At 47.7% G+C, this 21,873-nt stretch overlaps 1 protein-coding gene across 3 annotated transcripts in view; it reads right to left on the minus strand.

The window, feature by feature from the left end:
- Positions 1 to 21,873, minus strand: part of PFKM (phosphofructokinase, muscle) — a 95,063-nt gene that overhangs the window by 61,531 nt on the left and 11,659 nt on the right. Inside the window, exons 1-2 of one of the 3 annotated variants that reach the window (XM_088465948.1) lie at positions 12,311 to 12,472; positions 2,898 to 3,041 (exon numbers count right to left, since the gene is read on the minus strand). In XM_088465948.1, coding sequence (XP_088322074.1) covers positions 2,898 to 3,041; positions 12,311 to 12,434 — 268 coding nt within the window. In that variant the 5' untranslated portion in view covers positions 12,435 to 12,472. Of the gene's footprint in view, positions 1 to 2,897; positions 3,042 to 12,310; positions 12,473 to 21,873 lie in introns of those variants that run through there. The other 2 variants (XM_088465950.1, XM_088465949.1) reach the window with 2 other exon arrangements.

Here is a 21,873-nt window from a genome sequence, read left to right on the forward strand (position 1 = left end):
GTTTACATATTGTTTTGTGAAAACAGTCGGTGTTATTCTATGTAGGAGGCAAGACGGAGTTACTATTTGGCACACTTTTTTTTTCCATGAAAGAGCGTTAAAGATACATGTAACTAGTTAGTCATCAGCATCTATGCAGTTCAAAGCACTGAATTGTCAGAACAAGACATTCATGAAATATGTATTGTTTGTTTACTTTTACTATTTTGATTACAGAATCTTTTTTGTCTCCTCCAACTAGTAACTGGACATCATAAAGTGAATGCTTTGCGGTCTGCGATCATTTTATGTTCTTTTAAGGTTGGGTATGTTTTGTCGATATTCTGACATTCATAATGTCGATATGTTTAGCATGTCGACACTAATGAAATGTTGCCATGATCAGAATGTCAACAAATCAGTGTGTCCTGGTTGTGCAGCAGCTTCACTTGCCTAGTAGGCACTCCAGTTATGCAGCGGTGTCTTATGGGTCCGGTGGTCAGCTGATCCAGATTTGTAGAGTACACTATACCACCCCTAGTCCTAACCCTCCTCCTAGTGCCTAATACTAACCCTCCACCACCGCAGCCTAATCCTAACCCTCCCGCAGCCTAACCCTAACCCTCCCGCAGCCTAACCCTAACCCTCCCGCAGCCTAACCTGCCACCCCCGCAGCCTAACCCTCCTCCTAGTGCCTAATCCTCCAACACCGCAGCCTAACCCTAACCCTCCCGCAGCCTAACCCTAACCCTCCCGCAGCCTAACCCTAACCCTCCTCCTAGTGCCTAATCCTAACCCTACCCTCCCACAGCCTAAATTTAACCCTCCCCTCCTGCTGCCTAACCCTCTTCTCCCCTCACGCAGCCTAACTCTAACCCTCCACCCCCGCAGCCTTTCCCTAACCCTCCTCTCCTCTCCTGCAGCCTAACCCTAACCCTCCCGCAGCCTAACCCTCCTCCTAGTGCCTAATCCTCCAACACCGCAGCCTAACCCTAACCCTCCCGCAGCCTAACCCTAACCCTCCCGCAGCCTAACCCTAACCCTCCTCCTAGTGCCTAATCCTAACCCTACCCTCCCACAGCCTAAATTTAACCCTCCCCTCCTGCTGCCTAACCCTCTTCTCCCCTCACGCAGCCTAACTCTAACCCTCCACCCCCGCAGCCTTTCCCTAACCCTCCTCTCCTCTCCTGCAGCCTAACCCTAACCTTCCTTTCCCCTTCCGGGGGATAACCCTAATGTCTACATTCTGCAGATGTCAACGTGTACCATGACAACATTTCAACAAAGTAAACATAATATTTTGAATATCAACATGGTGAATGCATCGTGTTCTTTTATTTCTGATCCGAAACTAGATACTGCTTGTATATTTGTATAACCGGTGTATGAAATAATGTCTTCATAAAAAGTACAAATTCAGCATATACTGTACTGTACATAGCATCAGCATATTTCCATAACTCTATTCACATCCCTTAGTTTCAATAGCTATTACAGGAAATGTCTATATTTGATCAGTAATACTGGTAGCTGCATATGATATCTAGCTGGAGTAATATATATATTTGGAGTGTTAGGAGTCCAAAAGTGCTTGTACAGAACAGTTCTGTCCCCACAATTCAGTGTTTCCCAAATGCATTCCTTGAGGAACCCTAACAGTGCATATTTTCTCCTAACATAATCACAAGTAAAATAATAAGTACATCCTGTGGATCTTTTAAAATGTGTTGGTCAGTAATGAATATACCTGTGCTCCAGCACAGAGTATGGGAACAAATGTACTGTTAGGATTCCCTGAGCACTGGAGCTGGGAAACCCTGTCTAGTGTTACAAAAATCCAGGAGGAAATATGTCACCACTCCAATTGTCCTCAATGTCCTTCTCACTATTAGCAGATTTTGGATGGCAGTCTATAGATGTACACCAACTGGGCGACCGGCAATAGGTTGACAGGTCCAAAAGCTCGACATGGTCAAAAGGTAGACACACAAAGAGTCGACATGGATGAAGATCAACAGGCGCAAAAGGTTGAAATGTTCAAAAATGTAAACATTGGAATGGTCGACACAAAAATGGTCCACACATGGGTTTTTTGTTTTTAGGGTTAGGCACTCACCGATTAGGCTCTAGAAGGGACGATTATGGTTAGGCACTTACCCCGACAGGGTGAGCCATTAGGAAGGACGGTTAGGGTTAGCCACTTACCTGAAGGCTAGGGTTAGGCACTAGGAAGAATGGTTAGGGTAAGGCACTCACCCCTACGGGTAGGGTTAGGCAGCTGGAGGGAGGGTTAAAAAAAGTGTGTTGACCATTTTTGTGTCTACCACTCCAATGTCGACCTTATGACCATGTTGACCTTTTGCGCCTGCTGATCTTAATCCATGTCATCCTTTTGACCATGTTTACCTTATGTACCTGTCGTCCTATTGCCTGTCCTATTGTCTGTCTACCAGTTGGTGTCGATGTTTTGACTGTCTATCTAAATAGTGTAGATCTTTTAATCCACACAGATTTTTGTCTTGCACCATCAGGAGCTAGGGTTTAGCATGCGGGGAAATTGCCTCATAATTGAATAGCTTTAGCCACACAATAACGCAGCGGCACATTGAACGTGCCCGTAGTGCTTACAATCTTACCTTATTTCTCTTCTCTGTAGTACTCATTATATCCTGTTACTTTTAGTATCTATGGATATTTTTTGTCAGACTAAAACCACTACAATGCAATAATGCGTCCCTAACTACTATACATGAGAAAATGCTGCACTAACAGTAACAAAAAATGCTTATAGATTAATGATTCACTTTTCTGTGATGAGGACATAGCACCACCACAGGTAATCCTAATGACAATCAGTTTATTTTCCTGGTACATATTAAAAGTTCAAAATCAATAACTATAAAAAGTAAGAATCTTACTTGTCTCTGAGATACTGCAGTTCTCAGCGGTGATGTCCTGCTCTGTCAGGCTCTCAGCAGTGATGTCCTGCTCTGTCAGGCTCTCTGTGGTGATGTCCTGCTCTGTCAGGCTCTCTGTGGTGATGTCCTGCTCTGTCAGGCTCTCTGTGGGTAGAAGAAAACAAGTTTATCACAAATGCCCGTAATTCACAGAGATAATCACCAAAAAAATAAAAATCTGGTGCTAATTATGCAAACAATTCTGTGTAATACTGTATTATTTCTGGTCTCTAGCAAAGCAAATCGGTATACTAGATACATCAGACATAAGAAACATGTTGCCCATAAATATACACTTTGTTTAATGATGTACACAATAAGGACTTATGAGCAGCTCTTTGTAGACAGGAGTCAGACAAAAGAAGCACAGTGCTTAGTAACCAGATCAGGTACAGCAGAAGTAGCAGCCAAACATGAGAATAGCCAAGTTATCTCGCTGATAAACATGGACTATGACACTATATTAGGGGCCCTGGGCCATATATGTGAATTTGGACAAACACTGAATCCTTCTGCTCAATCCCCAACTCTGCACTCTTTACAGATTACATTTTTACTGGAGGTGTGGATGCAATAAGTGTATTAATGACTGCACCTAAATGCAATGTTAATAAGTGAACCACACACAGTGTGCACAGCATTATGGGGCTGATTCTGAGGCGGACACAGAAGTGGCCGTGGCTGCGTCTATCGATGGTTGCAGGTCTGAGACTTTCTGAAAATACAGCTACAAAGACCTTCTCTGGTGCACATCAGTGCGAATGAGTGAAAGGACTGAGACACCCACCGCCAGCGTCTGTACACATTGTAATACCGCCTGCTGCAGCTTCAGACGCCACCATCGGCTGCACCATCCGAACTTGCACCAGCCCTATGGCAGTTGCAGATATACCATCTGAGAATGGCCTCCAAAGTGAACGATTGAGCGTCTGAGTAAGCCGACACATCAGTGACACACGCCCCCGACATGCCCAACAGACGGACCATCTCCATGCGTCTGTTTAGTCACCACCCAGGTATACCCAGCACTTCCCCAAGACATCTCTGATACCGCGTGTCACAATCGCAGCAGCGCCTTTGTACGTACACTCTGTGTAACGCCTGCGCCATAGGAGATTGTAGAGATTTTCAGAATCAGGGCTTATAGGTGCCCAGGTCTGGGGCAAAATAATCCCTGGGACAGCATGCAGAGTGCTCAATAAGGGGGTAACCAGCCTTTCTAAAGACATGAAACGTGTTGTTGTAACATGTTCAGTATCACTTTACTGCAGTATTATTCTCATTTATTTATATGGCACCACAAGGGGTCACAGCGCCCTACAAAGAACATAATAGAAACAGTAACAACGAAACAAGAAGTGACTTAAGGTGCGGACTCACGGGTTGATTTTATCGTTCAGTCGTTCCAAAAATCGTCCAGTTTCAGGGCCAAAATGATGAACGACAACTACCAGTTGGTAGTTATCGTTCATCGCCCATTCTGACTGTCCTACATGACAATTTCGTTAGTGTAATCGTCCATACTTGACAGAACGAATGATGAACGATGGCCACATTTGCCAATCCTTTGGAAAGAAGTGGACCAATCATAGGATTTTCCTTTTTACTTCATTTACATGCTAACGATATCATTAATCGTTGACAAAATCGTTCATTTCATTACACAAAATCGTTCTATTTTTCAAGGGAAAATCTGAAGGGAAATCGTTAACGAAAATGGTTGGATACACAAATCGTTACGTGTGTACGCACCTTTACAGTACAGAACATTGCAGGACATGGTTTATAGACATTGCTACATCAGCGGTTATAACACCCAAGTAAGTGGCAGGGAGGCAGAGCCTATGGGCTAGGTGCCGTTACAGGCAGTGAGGGAAGGAATATATACATTAATACGTGTATGAACAGGGTGACTCTCAGTGGAGGCCTTTCACTGGGCAACTGAAAAGAAATACATGACAGGGTGATGCTACATGCCTAATGAAACTTGATCCAACGCTAGTAAGGTTAAGAATAAATTGTGACGTTATTGGGAAATCAGAGCTGCTTTGTTGTTTTAGATGTACAGGTAAAACCTGCAACTCACGTGATGCTTTGTACGATCACTTATAATAAGGTCACAGGACACAGACATGTTGCCTCAGCAGTGACAGAATCAAAGAGTTCAATTAATAGAGGGTAGAAAATATGAGATATGGTAAGAACTTACCCTTGTTATCTCTATTTCTACGAAGTCCATAGGGTTCCACAGGATACCTTGGGGGTATAGGTGTGACGTCAGTCGCTGGGCACCATAGAGTTAAGCTTTTCAGCCTCCCAGGATGCACTAGGGTCCCCCTCCTATACCCCGCCCCCGAGCCAAGGCACCTCAGTTAGTTATCAAGCCATAGGCCGGAGGAGGAGAAGGAAGAGAGAGAAAAAAGATCTGGACACATACAAGAATCACATTCTCACCAGAGGGAGACGGAAAACCGGTGACCAGAGCAAAGCCCATCTGCAGCACAGGTGCGACAGGGCGGGAGTCCTGTGGAACCCTATGGACTTCGTAGAAATAGAGATAACAAGGGTAAGTTCTTACCATATCTCATATTTTCTACTTCAGGGTCCATAGGGTATCCACAGGATACCTTGGGGATGTCCCAAAGCAGTATCCTTTAAGGGTGGGGACGCTCCTGTGCAGAAAGGAGAATCCGCCGCCCGAAGGAAGCATCCTGAGAGGCGAAGGTGTCAAACCTGTAATACCTCACGAAGGTATGGACAGAGGACCACGTAGCAGCCTTGCAGATCTGAACTGCCGAGGCACCACGTCGAGCTGCCCACGAAGGACCCACAGACCTAGTGGAATGAGCCTTCAGAGAAGGAGGGACCGGTAGGCCTTCATGAAGATAAGCTTCAGAAATAGCCATACGGATCCAGGCTGCCAAAGTTTGCTTTGAAGCAGGCCAACCCTTTTTACGGAAGCCATAGAGGACAAACAAAGCGTCCGACTTCCTAAACGAAGAAGTGCGGTCAACATAAGTCCTTAAGGCCCGCACAACATCCAAAGAGGCCTCACCCACGGAAAGACCCGGTGAGTTAAAGGCCGGAACAACTATTTCCTCGTTAACATGAAACTGGGAAACAACTTTGGGAAGAAACTCGGGCCGAGTGCGGAGCACTGCCCTGTTCCCATAAAAAACCAAGAAAGGGGGTCTACAAGAAAGAGCCCCTAACTCAGAAACACGTCTGGCCGAAGCAATGGCCAGAAGGAAAACAGTCTTAGCTGTTAGCCATTTAAGATCCACTGAGCCCAGTGGTTCAAACGGCGGTCCTTGGAGAGCCCTCAGGACCACAGCCAAATCCCAAGGCGCCACAGTTGGAACAAAGGGCGGCTGAATGCGGAGAACGCCCTGCATAAAGGTGCGCACATCCGGGATTGTAGCAATCCTACGGTGAAACCAGACAGATAGGGCCGAAACCTGTACCTTCAAAGAAGCAAGGCGAAGCCCATGATCTAGTCCCGCTTGCAGGAAGGCGAGAATCCGAGACAGACGAAACTCCCGCGGTGCATAACCTCTCGGTCGACACCACTGGAAGAACGTATGCCACACGCGATGGTATATCCTCGCGGAAGACGGTTTCCGAGCTTGTAACATGGTACGCACCACAGATCTGGAAAACCCCCGGGACCTCAGCATGGCCGTCTCAACAGCCACGCCGTCAAAGACAGCAGAGTCAGGTCCGGGTGAAGGCAAGGACCCTGAGACAGAAGGTCCGGTCGTAGCGGCAACCGCAGAGGACTGTCCACGGACAGACCCTGAAGGTCTGAGAACCAGTGCCGTCTGGGCCACGCGGGAGCTATCAACAGGAGCGTCCCTCCTTCCTGTTTGAATTTCCGGATTACCCGTGGAAGAAGGGAGACCGGAGGGAACAGGTATGCGAACCGGAACGTCCACCGGACGGACAGAGCATCCACCAGAGACGCCCCTTCGTCTCTTGTGCGAGACCCGTACACCGGCAACTTGTTGTTGTCCCGGGACGCCATGAGGTCGATTTCTGGAAGACCCCACCTGTCCACCAGTAGTTGAAAAACGTCCGGGTGCAGGGACCATTCCCCCGGATGAACGTCCTGGCGACTTAGAAAGTCCGCCTCCCAATTTAGCACTCCCGGGATGAAGACCGCTGATATGGCCGGAAGATTGCGCTCCGCCCAAACCAGGATCCGAGACACCTCTATGAGAGCCGCCCGACTGCGAGTTCCTCCTTGCCTGTTTATGTAGGCCACGGTGGTAGCGTTGTCCGACTGGACCTGCACCGGGTGACCCTGGAGAAACCGCTGTGCCTGCTGGAGAGCATTGAAGACCGCACAGAGTTCCAAGATATTTATTGGAAGCTCCGCTTCTGTCGGCGTCCACCTGCCCTGGAACAAGTGTGGACCCGAAACTGCTCCCCAGCCCTGAAGACTGGCGTCCGTTGTCAACAGGACCCAATTTGGAACCCAGAACGGACGTCCCTTGTTGAGGTGGGTCGTCTGTAACCACCACGCAAGGGACAGGCGAACCTCCTGGGTGAGCACAATCGTCTGGGACTTCAGAGACTGAGGCAGCCCGTTCCACTTGGACAGGATCAGGTGCTGCAGAGGTCTGGAGTGAAACTGGGCGTATTCCACCATGTCGAACACCGACACCATGGAGCCCAGTAACCTCATCGCCGAGTGTAAGGACACCCGGCGGCTGTGCAGGCAACTGCGCACCCTTGACTGTAAAGCAGAGATCTTGTCCTCCGTCACGAAGATCCTTTGCTGTCCCGAGTCCAATAAGGCTCCAAGATGCAGAATCCTCCGAGACGGGATTAGAGTGGACTTCTGCCAGTTGATTAGCCAGCCGTGCCGTTGCAGCAGTGCAATGGTCAGGTCCAAGTGGCGTAACAGGAGCTCTGGAGATCCTGCCACCAATAACAGGTCGTCCAAATACGGCAACATGCGGACTCCCTGCAGCCGCAGAGAAGCCGCCATGACCGCCATCACCTTGGTGAAAACACGTGGTGCTGTTGCCAGGCCAAAAGGTAACGCCCGAAACTGGAAGTGATCGCTGCGGATTGCAAACCTGAGGAACTGTTGATGGCGCAAAAGAATAGGGACATGCAGGTAAGCGTCCTGTATGTCCAATGACACCAAGTAGTCCCCAGGTTCCAGCGCCAGAATGATGGACCGTAGGGTCTCCATCCGAAACTTCGGGACCCGCAAAGACTTGTTGAGTGCTTTGAGGTTGAGAATCGGACGATATGACCCATTGGGTTTCTGTACCAAAAATAGATTTGAATAGAAACCCTGGCCCCTCTGGGAGAATGGAACAGGCACTATAACTCCAGCCTGGAGCATAGTGTGCAATACCTTCCGCAGCTCCGTAGCCTTGTTCCGGTCTGATGGGAGACCCGTGGTGAAGAAGCGAGCCGGGGGTCTGTGCCGGAAGGAGAGGGCGTATCCGTGGGAAACCACCTCCAGAACCCAAGTGTCTGTCGTAGTGGTCGACCAACACTGGGCGAACTGTAGCAGGCGGCCTCCCACCCTGGGATCCCCCAAAGGGAGGCCCGGACCGTCAGGCCGCAGGCTTGTCATCTGGCTTGGGGGCCGGACGTCTGGTACTCCATGCCTGCTTCCGGGGCTTGACCGATTTCTTAGGGCCAGCCTGTCGAGGAAACGACTGTGGTTTGGGCCTGCCCTGGGCCCTAGATGACCGAAAGGACGATGGTCCCGAACCAGAAGGAGCAGCGGCCGACGGGAGACAAGCAGATTTGGCTGCCGCCAGCGTGGCCACAATCTTATCCAGATCCGGACCGAAGAGAACTTCTCCGGTAAACGGCAACATTTCCAGACCTTTCTTGGAATCTGCGTCCGCCTTCCAGGATCGCAGCCACAAGGTGCGACGAGCAGCTACCGCTGCTGAAGAAATTCTAGACACCAGAGTACTAATGTCTAGAGCCGCCTCGTTGATGTAGGTGGCCGAATCACGGAGATTGCCAATCAACTCCGCCTGTTCGGCCGGACAGTCGGATTCAAAAGAAGCCTCTAATGAATCCGCCCAGCGCTCCATCGCTCTGGCAACCCAGCAAATGGCCATAGCCGGCCGTGCTGCCCCCCCTGCAAGGGAATAAGCGGACTTCAGGCAGATTTCTACCTTGCGGTCCGTAGCATCCTTAAGGGAGGACATGGATGGCATCGGCAATGTGGCACTACGGACAAGACGGGTCACGTGAGAATCCACCTGTGGAGGGGATTCCCACTTAGCAAAATAATTATCCGCGAACGGATAAGCCACCGCCAGGCGTCTCTGCGGCTGGTATCTTTTGCCAGGTTGTTTCCACGCCTCCTCTAAATGGTCCACCAACTGACCCGAAAGAGGAAAGACTGTGGCATCGCCCTTCACAACTTTGAAAAAGGCATACTTAGATTTAGCCGCTGGGGGAACTTCGTCCTCAATCACCAAGGCTGTGCGGACCGCCCGAATAAGTCCAGGAATACATACTTTGGACTTAGCATCAGCGTCCTTAGTATGGAGAGGTTCCTGATCGTAAGGATCCAGAATCTCCCCATCATCAGACGTCCCTTCGTCATCCTCATAAGGAGCGGACAGAGACGCCACCGGCCTTTTATGAGGCCGCATCACAGACTCCCCTTGCAACACATCCGACAAGTGCTGTACAGAACTCGTCAGGGAGTTAACCCACGCTGGCTCCTGAGAACCCGGGAGCGGGGAAATAGGGAGACTGTGGGGTACCACCAATTGTCGTGGGAACCCCTGCATGGGTGACGACACCACAGACTGCTGGGACAAACCCATCGGAGTAAACGCGGGCTGCGGAGCTAACTGGCCCACTAAAGCTGTTAACGCCTGAGCGAAACAAGCCCAGGGCGGCTCCTGTACCGGTGCTGTAACCGTAATAGGCCGCGCCATGGACAAACACTGCCGGCAAAGGCCCTCCGCGCTACCCTCCCCCTCCGCTAACGGTACTTTGCACGTGGAACACTGTAGCCGGAGGGGAAAATCACTTTCAGACATGATGGCACCACGTATGTGACCTCTCTCACCAATTAAGTATTAAATAGGCGAGAGACCACCCTGCAGCACCGCACCGCACCGCAAGGGCTTTAGCAGAAGAACAGGGACAGTAATAAAGCTGACAGTTTAGAGAAGAAAAGTTACAGGCAGCGCTAGCACAGTCACATACAATGCAGAGAAATAACAATTCCTGCACTAACAGCGCTGATCACTCAACTACACAGACACAGGGCCTGGTAGGACACAGCGCTGCATACACAGACCTGAGCCACAGCGGAGGAGAGGTATGCGGGGGGACCCAGACCACGATGCTTCCGTCCAGCGCTTCCAGCAGCGTTCACCATGCGTTCTGGAGAAGATGGCCGCCGAGGAGCAGAGAGGAGGCTGGCCTGGGGGAGGAGCGCTGCCACAGGACCAGTCGGCAGCATGCAGAGAGGGCTGTGTGCAGCGGGGGAGGCGCCGGCTGTGAGACAGGGAAGGCGCGCTCCCCTGGCATGCATTTAACCCCTGGGACGCCGCAGCGCTACCGCTCTGCTGCGGTCCGCTGTCCCAGGGGGTAGTGGAAAGCGCAGGTTGGTCGCCTGGCTCCACGCTGCAGCCAGTCCCCAGGGAGCCCCCTGCCTGGGGACTTAGGACCATGTGACCAGCGGGGACCCACCGCGGGACCCCGCTGCTTACCTTTGTCCCCCTTGGATCCGGCCATGGTCCGGAACATCTGGGGTCACCGCTAGCTGTGACCCCAGATGCTCACCAGCATCCCCGGATCGGTACCGGCGTTCTGGTACCGGCGGGGGTGTAGGGAAGACAGCATGGACGTCAGGACTGACTGTCCATGCTGTACATCCAGATGTGCAGCCACAGCTGCACTGAAGAAAGCTTCAGGGGCTCTTCTAGCCCCCCACTCCGACAGGTGCACCCGACGCCGGCCGGGCACCAAACTAAACTGAGGTGCCTTGGCTCGGGGGCGGGGTATAGGAGGGGGACCCTAGTGCATCCTGGGAGGCTGAAAAGCTTAACTCTATGGTGCCCAGCGACTGACGTCACACCTATACCCCCAAGGTATCCTGTGGATACCCTATGGACCCTGAAGTAGAAAAACTAAAACAAAAAGTAATTGAACCAATCAGCATAGGAAAGGATCTGTACTAAAAGGGCAGTTATGGGATTGTGATTTCTTAACACCTGGTAAGAAATTGTAAGTATTCACATACAAATTAGATGCCAGCAGGCACATGATTCCACGTCATAACATTATATTGAGATATGGTACGTAATGTAACTGCAGTGAAACGATCAGGAATAGCATAGTTACATACCTTTTCAAAGGCACAAAGTTTAATAAACTAGGTAAGGTCAATGTTGGCATAAAACAATGTGAAGACATATTGGCATACAGACAGCTCCTGGTAACACCTATCACAATACACATTAAGATCCAGTTTGCTAGCAAAGTTAAGACTTTCAAATAGATTTTTTCATTTTCGTATACAAAATTAGTTGCTTTTCAAAGCGTCTGGCGTATTAATCTGTATGCACTGTGCGTCTCATTCGCATAATTAAAATACATTGAAGTGACAAAACTACATTGCTAGCGTAAAGTGATTAATTTGGTGTGCGGCATTTTGTACTGTATATCTACGTGCAACAGAGACTGAATCTGTGTAAATAGGGCTCCGATGCAGCAGCTGCGGCTTTTCCTCATGCCAAGTGTTGTTGTGCTTCATCTACAACTTTGTACGTGTTAAACCAATTCATTAAAGTCACTGGCTACTGTCCCTGGTACTGTGAGTGGCTTTTCGCGGCATCTATAATGCGACTAAGGCACAAACATGAATACAAATACGATATGCCACCCCTCTCGGAACGTGACAGTCTCGCTGGGCGGCTCATGCTATATGGCGTACGGACTACCAGTAAGTGAGGACACATCTGTAATATGCATATACCTTCAAACTGTCCCAAATCACTAAGAGATATCAGTAAAGTGTCAAATAAACTTTCAAAGTGAAAAAAAAGATAAATAATTGTTATATTAACACTGATTATTGCTAAAATTAAACTTATTATTAAGACATGGCTAAAGATAAAATATAAATTACATAATAAGGCAAAAAAAACAAAACAAAAACATTTCAAGACAGTGAAACTATAAATTGTGCATAAATATTAAAAAAAAACATACAACTCTTTCTGAAAACAACTAAAAACCCTAACAATATTACATAGGTATAGTGTATATACACATATCACGTTATCCATTATTTTGCACAATATTAAGTAGTAATTAAATATTATTATTTCTATGTTAAAGGGAGAGTGGAAGACAGATGTACTAACCAGTAAAAGCTTTGTTTCTTTTTTTGAGCTGGAAAACAGTGATACAAAGGAAGATCCCGACTGAGACAGACACAGAAATAAGAAGTTTGATTAAAACCCTATCAAGTTCAATAGCAGCACTCATATCCCAAAGCTGCAGCCATTGGTTCTTTGATATTTATAGATCGGATCCTACAGCCGGCAGCAGCTGCTAACCAAACCCCTCCTACTGGTGGAACCTGGCTTAGCTGCAATACTGGGACATGATTTGAATGCCTCACACAGCCAAAATAAACCCAGCATAAAGTGCTTTACTGCAGAGCGGCCATCAAGGTGATAGAGCACTTTCCATCACTGTTGTACTGCAGAGATACATTACCATGTGTCAATATTTTAATGAATTGTATTTGGATATAATATTGATGTAGAAGATATGGAAAAGAAGGAAAATATACCTCAGGTATGAAGAAGAGAATAATTATAGAGGACACATCCATATACATCTGAAAGATGGCTTCTTCCTTATTATACAGACAATGACCGTCCCGATTTCTCACTCTTAAGCTGCCCACACACATAGCGATTTTTTTACCTGATTTGGCCGATTTCGACGAATCGGGAGGACAAATCGTGTAAAATATGTCCAAAACGCGAGTTTCTATTCAGGTTCACGATGCCAATGCGCGTCCCCGCTCGTCCTACCTCACATCTTCACATCTGCCGTGCTGAAGGTCAGATTTGCCAATCTGCGACACGATGGATGCCGATCGTGAGTTTTTTTTCACACGATCAAACGCACGATTCATCGTACATCGCGGAATTTGACAGACAGGACCCTGTACATGCCCATCCGCCATCTTGTGCAGCATCGTGGAGAGAAGGAGAAAGAAGCACGATCGAGCCCGCACAACAAGTCTGCAAATCTGTATTTTGGTGAGTATTGCTGCTGTTGATGCACCACCACTGTCCATCAATGTGAGCCACCCACCTACCGACCATATAAATACATGACCCAGCCACTGTCCGCTAAAATGGGGTGGGCGGTGGCTGGGTCATGTATTCACCTCCCACCTAACCACCAATCTGCGCCAGCCAGCCACCCACCTACCCACCATATTAATGCATGAGTCAGCCACCGCCTGCAGAAATGAAGCAGGCGGTGGCTGGGTCATACATTTACCTCCCACCTACCCACCAATGTGTGCTACCCACCATATTAATGCATGAGCCACCCACCGCCTGCAGAAATGAGGCAGGCGTTGGCTGAGTCATGCATTCACCTCCCACCTACCCACCAATGTGTGCTACCCACCAATGTGTGCCCGCCACCCACCATATAAATGCATGAGCCACCCACCGCCTGCAGAAATGAGGCAGCCATTGGCTGGGTCATGCATTCACTTTACACCTACCCACCCATGTGTCTCACTGGCCATCTATCAACTCACTGGCCACCAATGTCACGGACAAAAATATTTAAATGACAAAAACAATTTTAATTCAACAACAAAAAAGAAAACATTACAACAATATCAAAACATATCTAAAATTAGTTTTTGTTCTTGTGATACATGTGTTTATAATGTATGAATATTCCACCATAAACAATTGTATGTCAACAACATAAACCAATAAATTGCAATTTATATTAAAATACATTACATTCCTGTAAAAAAAACCATATTGCAATACAATAAAAATACATTAAAACCCTGTAAAAAAAAAAAAACATTAAAAATTTACAAAACAATTTACAATTGTAGCTTAATAAAATGTCCATATTTTTTTTTCTTCACAGCAAAGTCTATGGATACCGAAAGAGAGTTTGTGACTGGGTTCTTGGAGATCCTCCAGTCAAAGGAGTGTCGATGCTGACCTCAAAACAGTCCGGAACAAAATTCAGAACCTGCGTATCGTTTACGTAAAGGAGAAAAAAAAAGTTGAAGATTCGAAAAGTTCTGGAGCAGGCACCGACGACTTGTACCAGCCAATACTGTGATACAATCACCTCATAAGCTTTCTGAGTGAAGAGGAGCCACAACGTAAGTCACTTGTCCTGATGGCCGAGCGAGAGGGAGAAGAAGCGTCAGAAGTGAGTGGACCGTCTGCGGAAGTTTTGGTAAGTAGAGACACAGGGGGTCATTCAGACCCGCTCGCGAGCGCAGGACGCACGCACGCGGGTCGATGTTGCCCCACTGTGCATGCGCACGACGGAGGGAGCTCCGTCGTGCGCATGCGCGAGACCCGGATAGCGACGGGCTCTCCATCGCTCCGGGTCTCGCACCAAAGGGGGCGTGCTGTCGATGTTGATTGACAGCACGCCCCCTTTGGTGGGCGTGCCGGGGGCGTGGCTGCCAGACGGAGGCGTTGGGAATGCCTACCGTCTGAAGCCGGCCCCACTGACATCACTAGTGATGTCAGTGGGAGTGATTTTGGCTCTGATAGAGCCAAAATCACTCCAGGGCTTGCGGCAGCGAGACCCTACCGCAGGGTCTCAGTCGCAAGCCCGATGGTCGCGATGGTCTTGACCTTCGCGACCATCATCATGGACGCTCGCATAAGCTGTGGGTGGTAACCCACAGCTATGCGAGCGTCCATAAGGCCGCTCCATTTTCATGTAGGAGGGCCCTGATTCAGAGCGAGCGCTCTGGTCAGAGCGTCCGGCTCTGAATCAGGCCCACAGTTCGTAATCCAAAACCTTTTATTGTTTTATGTAGTTCAATCCCAATTGTCCAATATAGTCATATATCTCATAGACAGTCCTCCTGCCATGGCACCGCACCTGGTCCTTTGAAATAGGCCATGTACTCCTCCCTCACTTCTTTGGCACGTGCGGTTGATGTTGTAGAAATTGGTGGAGCAGACACAGAAGTAAACTGGGCAATGTCCTCCGGAGGGCCTGCATCTTCTGGTGTAGCTGGGACTGGTCCTCGTTGGGTAGTTTTTCTTCACAGAAAGTTGTGCAGCACACAGCACGCCATCACGACCCAGTCTTATCTTCTCCACACGTAGGTTTATGGTGGTGTGGAAAATGCGGAACCGGTTGCTGAATATTCCAAACGTATTTTCCACAATGCGCCGTGATCGGGATAGACGATAGTTGTAGATCCTCTTCTCTCTGGGCAGGCCCCTCTGTGTAAATGGCTTCATGACATGTTCATGTAATGCAAAAGCCTTGTCTGCGACGAAAACGTAATTTAGGCCGTGCTTTGTCTCGTCCAGTGATGGCAAGTTGAGGGTTTTGTTGGTGAGTCTCTGGTAGAAAGCTGTCTGTTTGAAGGACAGACCATCTGAAGCACGGCCATTCTTGCCGACATCCACAAATAGATATTTGTAGTTGGCATTCACCACTACCATGAGAACGATGCTGAAGAAGCCTTTGTAGTTGTAGTAATATGATCCTGTGTTGGCAGGTGGGTTGATGCGGATGTGTTTTCCATCGATGGATTCTCCACAGTTAGGGAAATTCCAACGTTGTTCGAACTAATCAGCGATGCTCTTCCACTCCTCCACAGTGTTAGGGAACTGTAAAAATAGTAAAAAATAGCTTAAAACATGACTATAATATTGGTTTCTTTTTTTTTTCTTTATAGACTCCCACCCAAGAGCCTGTTTTGTCCTCCACGCCAGACCAAAGTTTGCTCGGGCACAGCGATGTGGATAATACGACCCAATTGCCAACACCCATTGTACCCGGACCATCATCCTCTTCCTTACCATCACAAAAAACAAACAAACAACACAGTGGAGAAAGGAGAAGTGCACCAAACAAGAGGACTTATTTCTCTAAAATGCTGAACGCCTCCTTCAGAAACCACCTGATGATATTGACGATTTTACTGCACGTCAACAGTCGCATAAGGAAAATGGAGGAGCTAAATAGGAAACATTTCCACAGGCTCACCTATGACCTTCTAAGTAGGTCTCTCAACAACAACTCTCCACTTATATAGCTGACCCACTGCTTTATTCCCCTGCATCAAACACCTATGCCGGCCCCCCCTGCCTAGTTGGAGATTACCCAAGCACAAGCCATACCATTTTTAGCGCTCTGCTATGGATGCAGCAGATGAATCTCCCAATTATTCCCAAATTTTATTTATTTACTTTTTTTTTCTTGCCTGTACTATCACCAAATGTTATCACTCCCAATAGGTGCTGGCTTTATGCTATACGGTGGTGATGACACTAATTGGACAAGGTCACTACACACATGGCGCAAGTACAGATTGCTGGAAGCCGGGGCCACAATCTGTACTGGTGCCATGTGTGTATTGGCCTGTTCAATCTGGTGTCTGACCCACAGTACAACATACAGCAGGCTACCTATTGGGATTGATAAAATTTGGTGATAATGCTGTTTTGTACAATTTATATACATGTTTATTTTATATATTCAAAATAAACAAATGTTATTGCATACAGTTCAGTGCACAGTTTGGTTAATGCAGCATTATTGGCAGAAATAATAAAGAGTTTAATTAAAAACTACAGCAAAATTGTGAGTGACTACTGTGCAGTATTATGGCCACAGTGGCTGTGTTATTATGAGTAAAAAAATAAATCTTCCCAAATTATGTTATTAATGACTGCTATGCAGCACAGTTTTGTTAATTCTGCCTTATTGGCTGTCACAGTTAAATAGTTAAAAGGGGCGGTCGTCCCTGGGCCCCCACACACGGAGGGGTTCCCACAAAACGTCGGAGTGACCCTGCCGAGAACAGGTGTCCAGTGGCACCTGTTCCCGGATTGAGGCTCACAGCCGCGGCTCTGCGTTACTGTATGCAGCAGCATGGTCAGTGCTGCTACATACAGCGCAGAGCGGCTCCTGAGTCCTCTCATCGGCGTCATGTGACACATTACGTCCATGACACTGATGAGGGGACTAGGGAGCAGATGAAGTATTCATAGTGACCGCCGCCGGTTTACAGATGTGTCCACAAACATCTATCCTCCATGCACTACAAGTCAAGCCACACAACGCGGGAGCGCTGAGCGTCTTTTGTGCAACGGTTTGCCTTCAATGCATCTTATTCACACAGTGATGCGAATAGCTAGCACAAGCAGCTTCGACTGATTAAAATTATATGCAGCATGCCTATGTTCTCTGTGCGTCTGCGAAAGACGCTGGGCACTACCGAGTCACGCCAGGCATAGCGCGATTAGAAGGTCTGTTTAAAGTGCAAGGAGGCTAGATGTATGAGGACACATCTGTAAGTCATGAAAGCAGTTTTCCATTCATCTCTTTAATACAGTTGCTCCCTCCAGTTGATCAAATAATTCCAGAATTAAAAGGTAAGAGATATCGGTTTAAAACCTTGCGATATTACGGTTATAATATTGAGACATCTATAATCTATACAAGGCCTCAAGCCTCCATTATTCTTAGCTAAAAATAAAAAGGCCTGCCCCTAGAGGGGACCTTGATTGCCTAATGAATCCTTTTCAAGATTTTCTCTCTGGGACAGTGAGATTAAACAATCGTCCTTTAGGTAATCGGATTCCAGGAACTAGGTCAATACCACAATCATAAAATTGATTGGCGGTGGTGTAGCTGCTGCTTTTTTGTCAAAGACATCCCCAAAATCAGAGATATTCAGGAAGCGTCTGAGTTTCTGTGGCAGTAAGTCTGATGGGGTGCACAAGGCAATTTTTAGAGCACTCTTCACTCCATTGAACAATTTGTCTGCTCTCCCAGTCAATTATAATATTATGAGACAAGAGCCATTGATACCCGAGAATTACTGGAAATAAAGACGACTTAATGATCAGGAATGATAGCCATTCTTCATGCGTAAAGCTACCCGCCATCTTAATGGAGTCAGTTCTGGAGAGGATGGGGCCACCTAGGAGAGGATGACCCTCTAACCCCATGACAGCAACATATGTCTCTAAACTAGACGAGGATAATCAGAGACTCTTGAGTGTCTTTACATCTATAGCTTGTATGTGTACCGCTTCTCCAGAAACAGAGTATGACGTTCAATTGGAGGGAGTTTAAAAAGCCTCTAGCATGAACGCCCAGGATGCACTGCCCAACAAAGCCTAGATTTTCTAGTCTCCTGACTTCTTTGGACACTTGTTGACCAACTGTCCCTGGACTCCACAGTTATAACATAGTCCCAAAGTAGGAATGTAGGATTCCTACTTATAGCAGCCCGAGGACAGGGTCCTGTGCGACCCAGAAACGGGTGTGGATCACTAGGTCTACAATAAAAAGGTACACAATGTTTAGGTAGACAATACAAGTTAGACAGGCAATAGGTCGACAGGGTCTGTAGGTTGACACACTAAAGGTCGACTAGTAAGAAGGCCGACAGGGTCATTAGGTCGATACACAAATGATCGACGTGTTTTTTTTTCTAACCCTAAGTTTCACCCTAACCCTCCCCTTAGTGCCTATACCTAACCCTCCCTCCTGGTGCTTGACCCTAACCGTCCCTTCTAGTGCCTAACCCTAAGGTAAGTGCCTAACCCTCCCTTAAGGTGCCTAACCCTAAGCACCGGAGTAAGTGCCAATCCCTAACCCTCCGGTAAGTGCTTAACCCTAACGATCAGGGTAAGTGCCTAACCATCGGAGTAAGTGCCAATCCCTAACCCTAACCATCGGAGTAAGTGCCTAACCCTAAAAAAAAAATATGATTCGACTTTCTGTCCCTGTCTACCTTCTTATTAGTCGAACATTAGTGTGCAGACCTTCAGACCCTGTCGACCTATTGCCTGTCTAATTTGTATTGTCTAGCTTTTTACTGTAGACCTAAAGACCGGATACCTCCAGAAACATTGCTGACATGCTGTCTGTGATTAGTATAATTGACACACATTTATATACATACATATACACACTGAAGTGGCAAAAGTCATGGGATAGTTGTCTATTGTCGTGTAGGTGTCACGCTGCGGACACTTTAAAACAACTATCTTACCTCTCCAATGCCTGAGGTCCACTCATGCTGCACATCGCTCCAGGCTGGTGCTGAGTTCTGTCTGTGCTGCTCCTGCCCCGTCCGCTCAATGTCCTGTCACTGAGCATGGAGATGGGTCTCCGCAGCCCCTTGCTCACAGCGTGTCTTCCCAGCAAGATGGCACACAGGCTGCACGTCAGAGTTTAAGACAAAAAAGGAGGGTGTATGTAAGGCTGCGCTTAATCTAGTTTTTTTGGTAGCTACTAGGGAAAGAAACAGATATCAAACTACTGACACATTTATATTAAAAATATATTTATTTCATTAAATCAAATACAAGATGCTATAAAAATAAAAAAAATTCTTATAGTGGAGATGGCTATATAACACACACACACACACACACACACACACACACACACACACACACACACACACACACACACACACACACACACACAGTGACCACGCAGAGTGATTGACAGGAAGTGACCATTTGGGGGTGTTGACAGGGGGTGTTCAGCGAAACACAGGGGTGTCAGTGCATTTGAACTCCGTTGCAGGGGCGTCAATAAATTAGCCACTGCAATGGCATACGCAACTTGAGCTTGCACTGCGTGCAATGAGGTTAGCAAATTCTGAGTGAGGTCAGACCTGATATAATTACTCGTGAGGCTAGAATAGTGCTCAATGTTACTGATGGTTTCTCAGTATTGCTATGTATTACGGATGTCAGTAAGGGGAAGTGGGCGTCCTAATGTTGTTAGCGATTGCAAACATTAGCATATTTTCGTAGTGGATCTGCGTGCGTAATCGCAGCTGTGATTGCAATAGTGATCCGTAATGAATCAGACTGTCTTCTTATAATGCACTAAGGAATAATTATATAATTGTCCCGTTATGTTAAGATAATGGCACTTATGTGCATAGGATAGACCCCCTTCCGTAAATGTACCTCACTGACGTCATCGTGAGTAGGCAGAGCATGTGATCACACCATGTGACTGAAGCTGCACAGAGCGTTACGTGCTGTATTTATCGCGGGCTTAGCTGCAGTTAGCGTGGTGCCATGCTCTACTTTTCGCGGGCGGCAAGTGTTCCCGTGCTAGTGATTGATGGATACACAACCACCGTAGAGAGATGTGAGAAACTGTGTGAGGGAAGCAGGCTGCAGGGAGACGCTGGGGGCAACTGGGAACAACGAGGGAGCATGTGTGGGAAGCAGGCTACAAGGGGGTGGCGGGTCAGGGAGGCGCTGGAGGCAATTGAGCACAACGAGGGAGCATGTGTGGGAAACATGCTGCAGGGGGGGGGCAGGTCAGGGAAATGCTGGGGGCAATTGGGCACACTGAGGAAGCATCAGGAAGACACTGGGGGCAACTGGGCGCACTGAGGGAGCATATGTGGGAAGCAGGCTGCAGGCAGTTGGGATGGGGGCAGGTCAGCCGGAGTTTCTTTATTTACCCCTTTCACACCAACGGATGGACCTGGGTTATTCACGTGTCATTCACTGTTGTGTGGCCACGCTCCCTCCATGTGAAGCTACGCCTCTTTTTGTACGAAGGCCCCCACCCGGCTGCTAGTTGATGCCACCCGGCTGGCACCATTCTCTGGGGAGAACACAGAGGATCATATAATTACTCCTTAGTGCATTAAGTAGACAGCATCATCTGTTTGTAAAGGATAAAAAGACTTGGGATATCCAATTCCCTTTCTATTGGAATAAAGTTTACATACAGTGTATATACAGGTATGTTCGTTCCTCTCTCTCTGTCTCTCTCTTTCGTAATTGCATGCAGATCTGCTGTGAAAATATGCTAATGATTGCAATGCCGTTGCACTGCCAGCATAGAGAAGCCCATTGCCTCCCACTAACGCTCTCTCACACCTGTAATACTTTGCAAACCTTTAAAAACATCGGTAGCATTGAGTACCATTGCTCCCTCACGCAGAATTACAGCAGCCCTGACCTAAATTGCTAATTTTGTTGCACGCAGCGAGTACTCAAGCTGCGTATGCAATCGCACTGGCTAATTTATGCACGCCCATGCAAGGGCGTTCAAAAGGACAGGCACGCCTGCATTTCTCTGACCTCCCCCCCGTCACCATCCCCAAACACTCACTGCCTGTCAATCACAATCACTGCCTGTCACGGAGACCATTGCGTGGTCTCAGTGGTGCCTTCACGCACCACGATGCATACGCAGCATTCATGCGCAGTACGCAACAATCGCCCATCTGCGTAAGCTTTAGCAATAGTGGTCCATGATGAATCAGGCCCCCAGTCCGTTATATCCAGTTCCTATACCTGGTAAACAAGTCTCCTATACCATCTTGCACACCAGTCTGGTTTTAACTCTGAGACTTGTTTTTATATCCACCATCGGTTCCAGCAAATACCTCCAACCATCGTTCTCATCCAATGCTTTCAACATCGGAATCATTTCAATTAAGTTCCTCAATTCATCAACATCGGTCCCAAACGTTCAAGTTCATCAATTCATTAATATCGGACTCATAGCAATTCAAATAAGTTCTTCAATTCTTCAACATCGGTTTCAAATCCATGTTCTTCAATTCATCATCGGTCTCAGGACCGGATTCAGACCTGCTCGCTAAGATGTGTTCGCACGCAGCCAGCTGATTGTTTGCATTCTGCGCACGCATCGCAATGTGCGA

Source organism: Taudactylus pleione, unplaced genomic scaffold (genome assembly GCF_031769625.1).
Source record: "Taudactylus pleione unplaced genomic scaffold, aTauple2 ptg000065l, whole genome shotgun sequence".
NCBI lineage: Eukaryota > Metazoa > Chordata > Amphibia > Anura > Myobatrachidae > Taudactylus > Taudactylus pleione.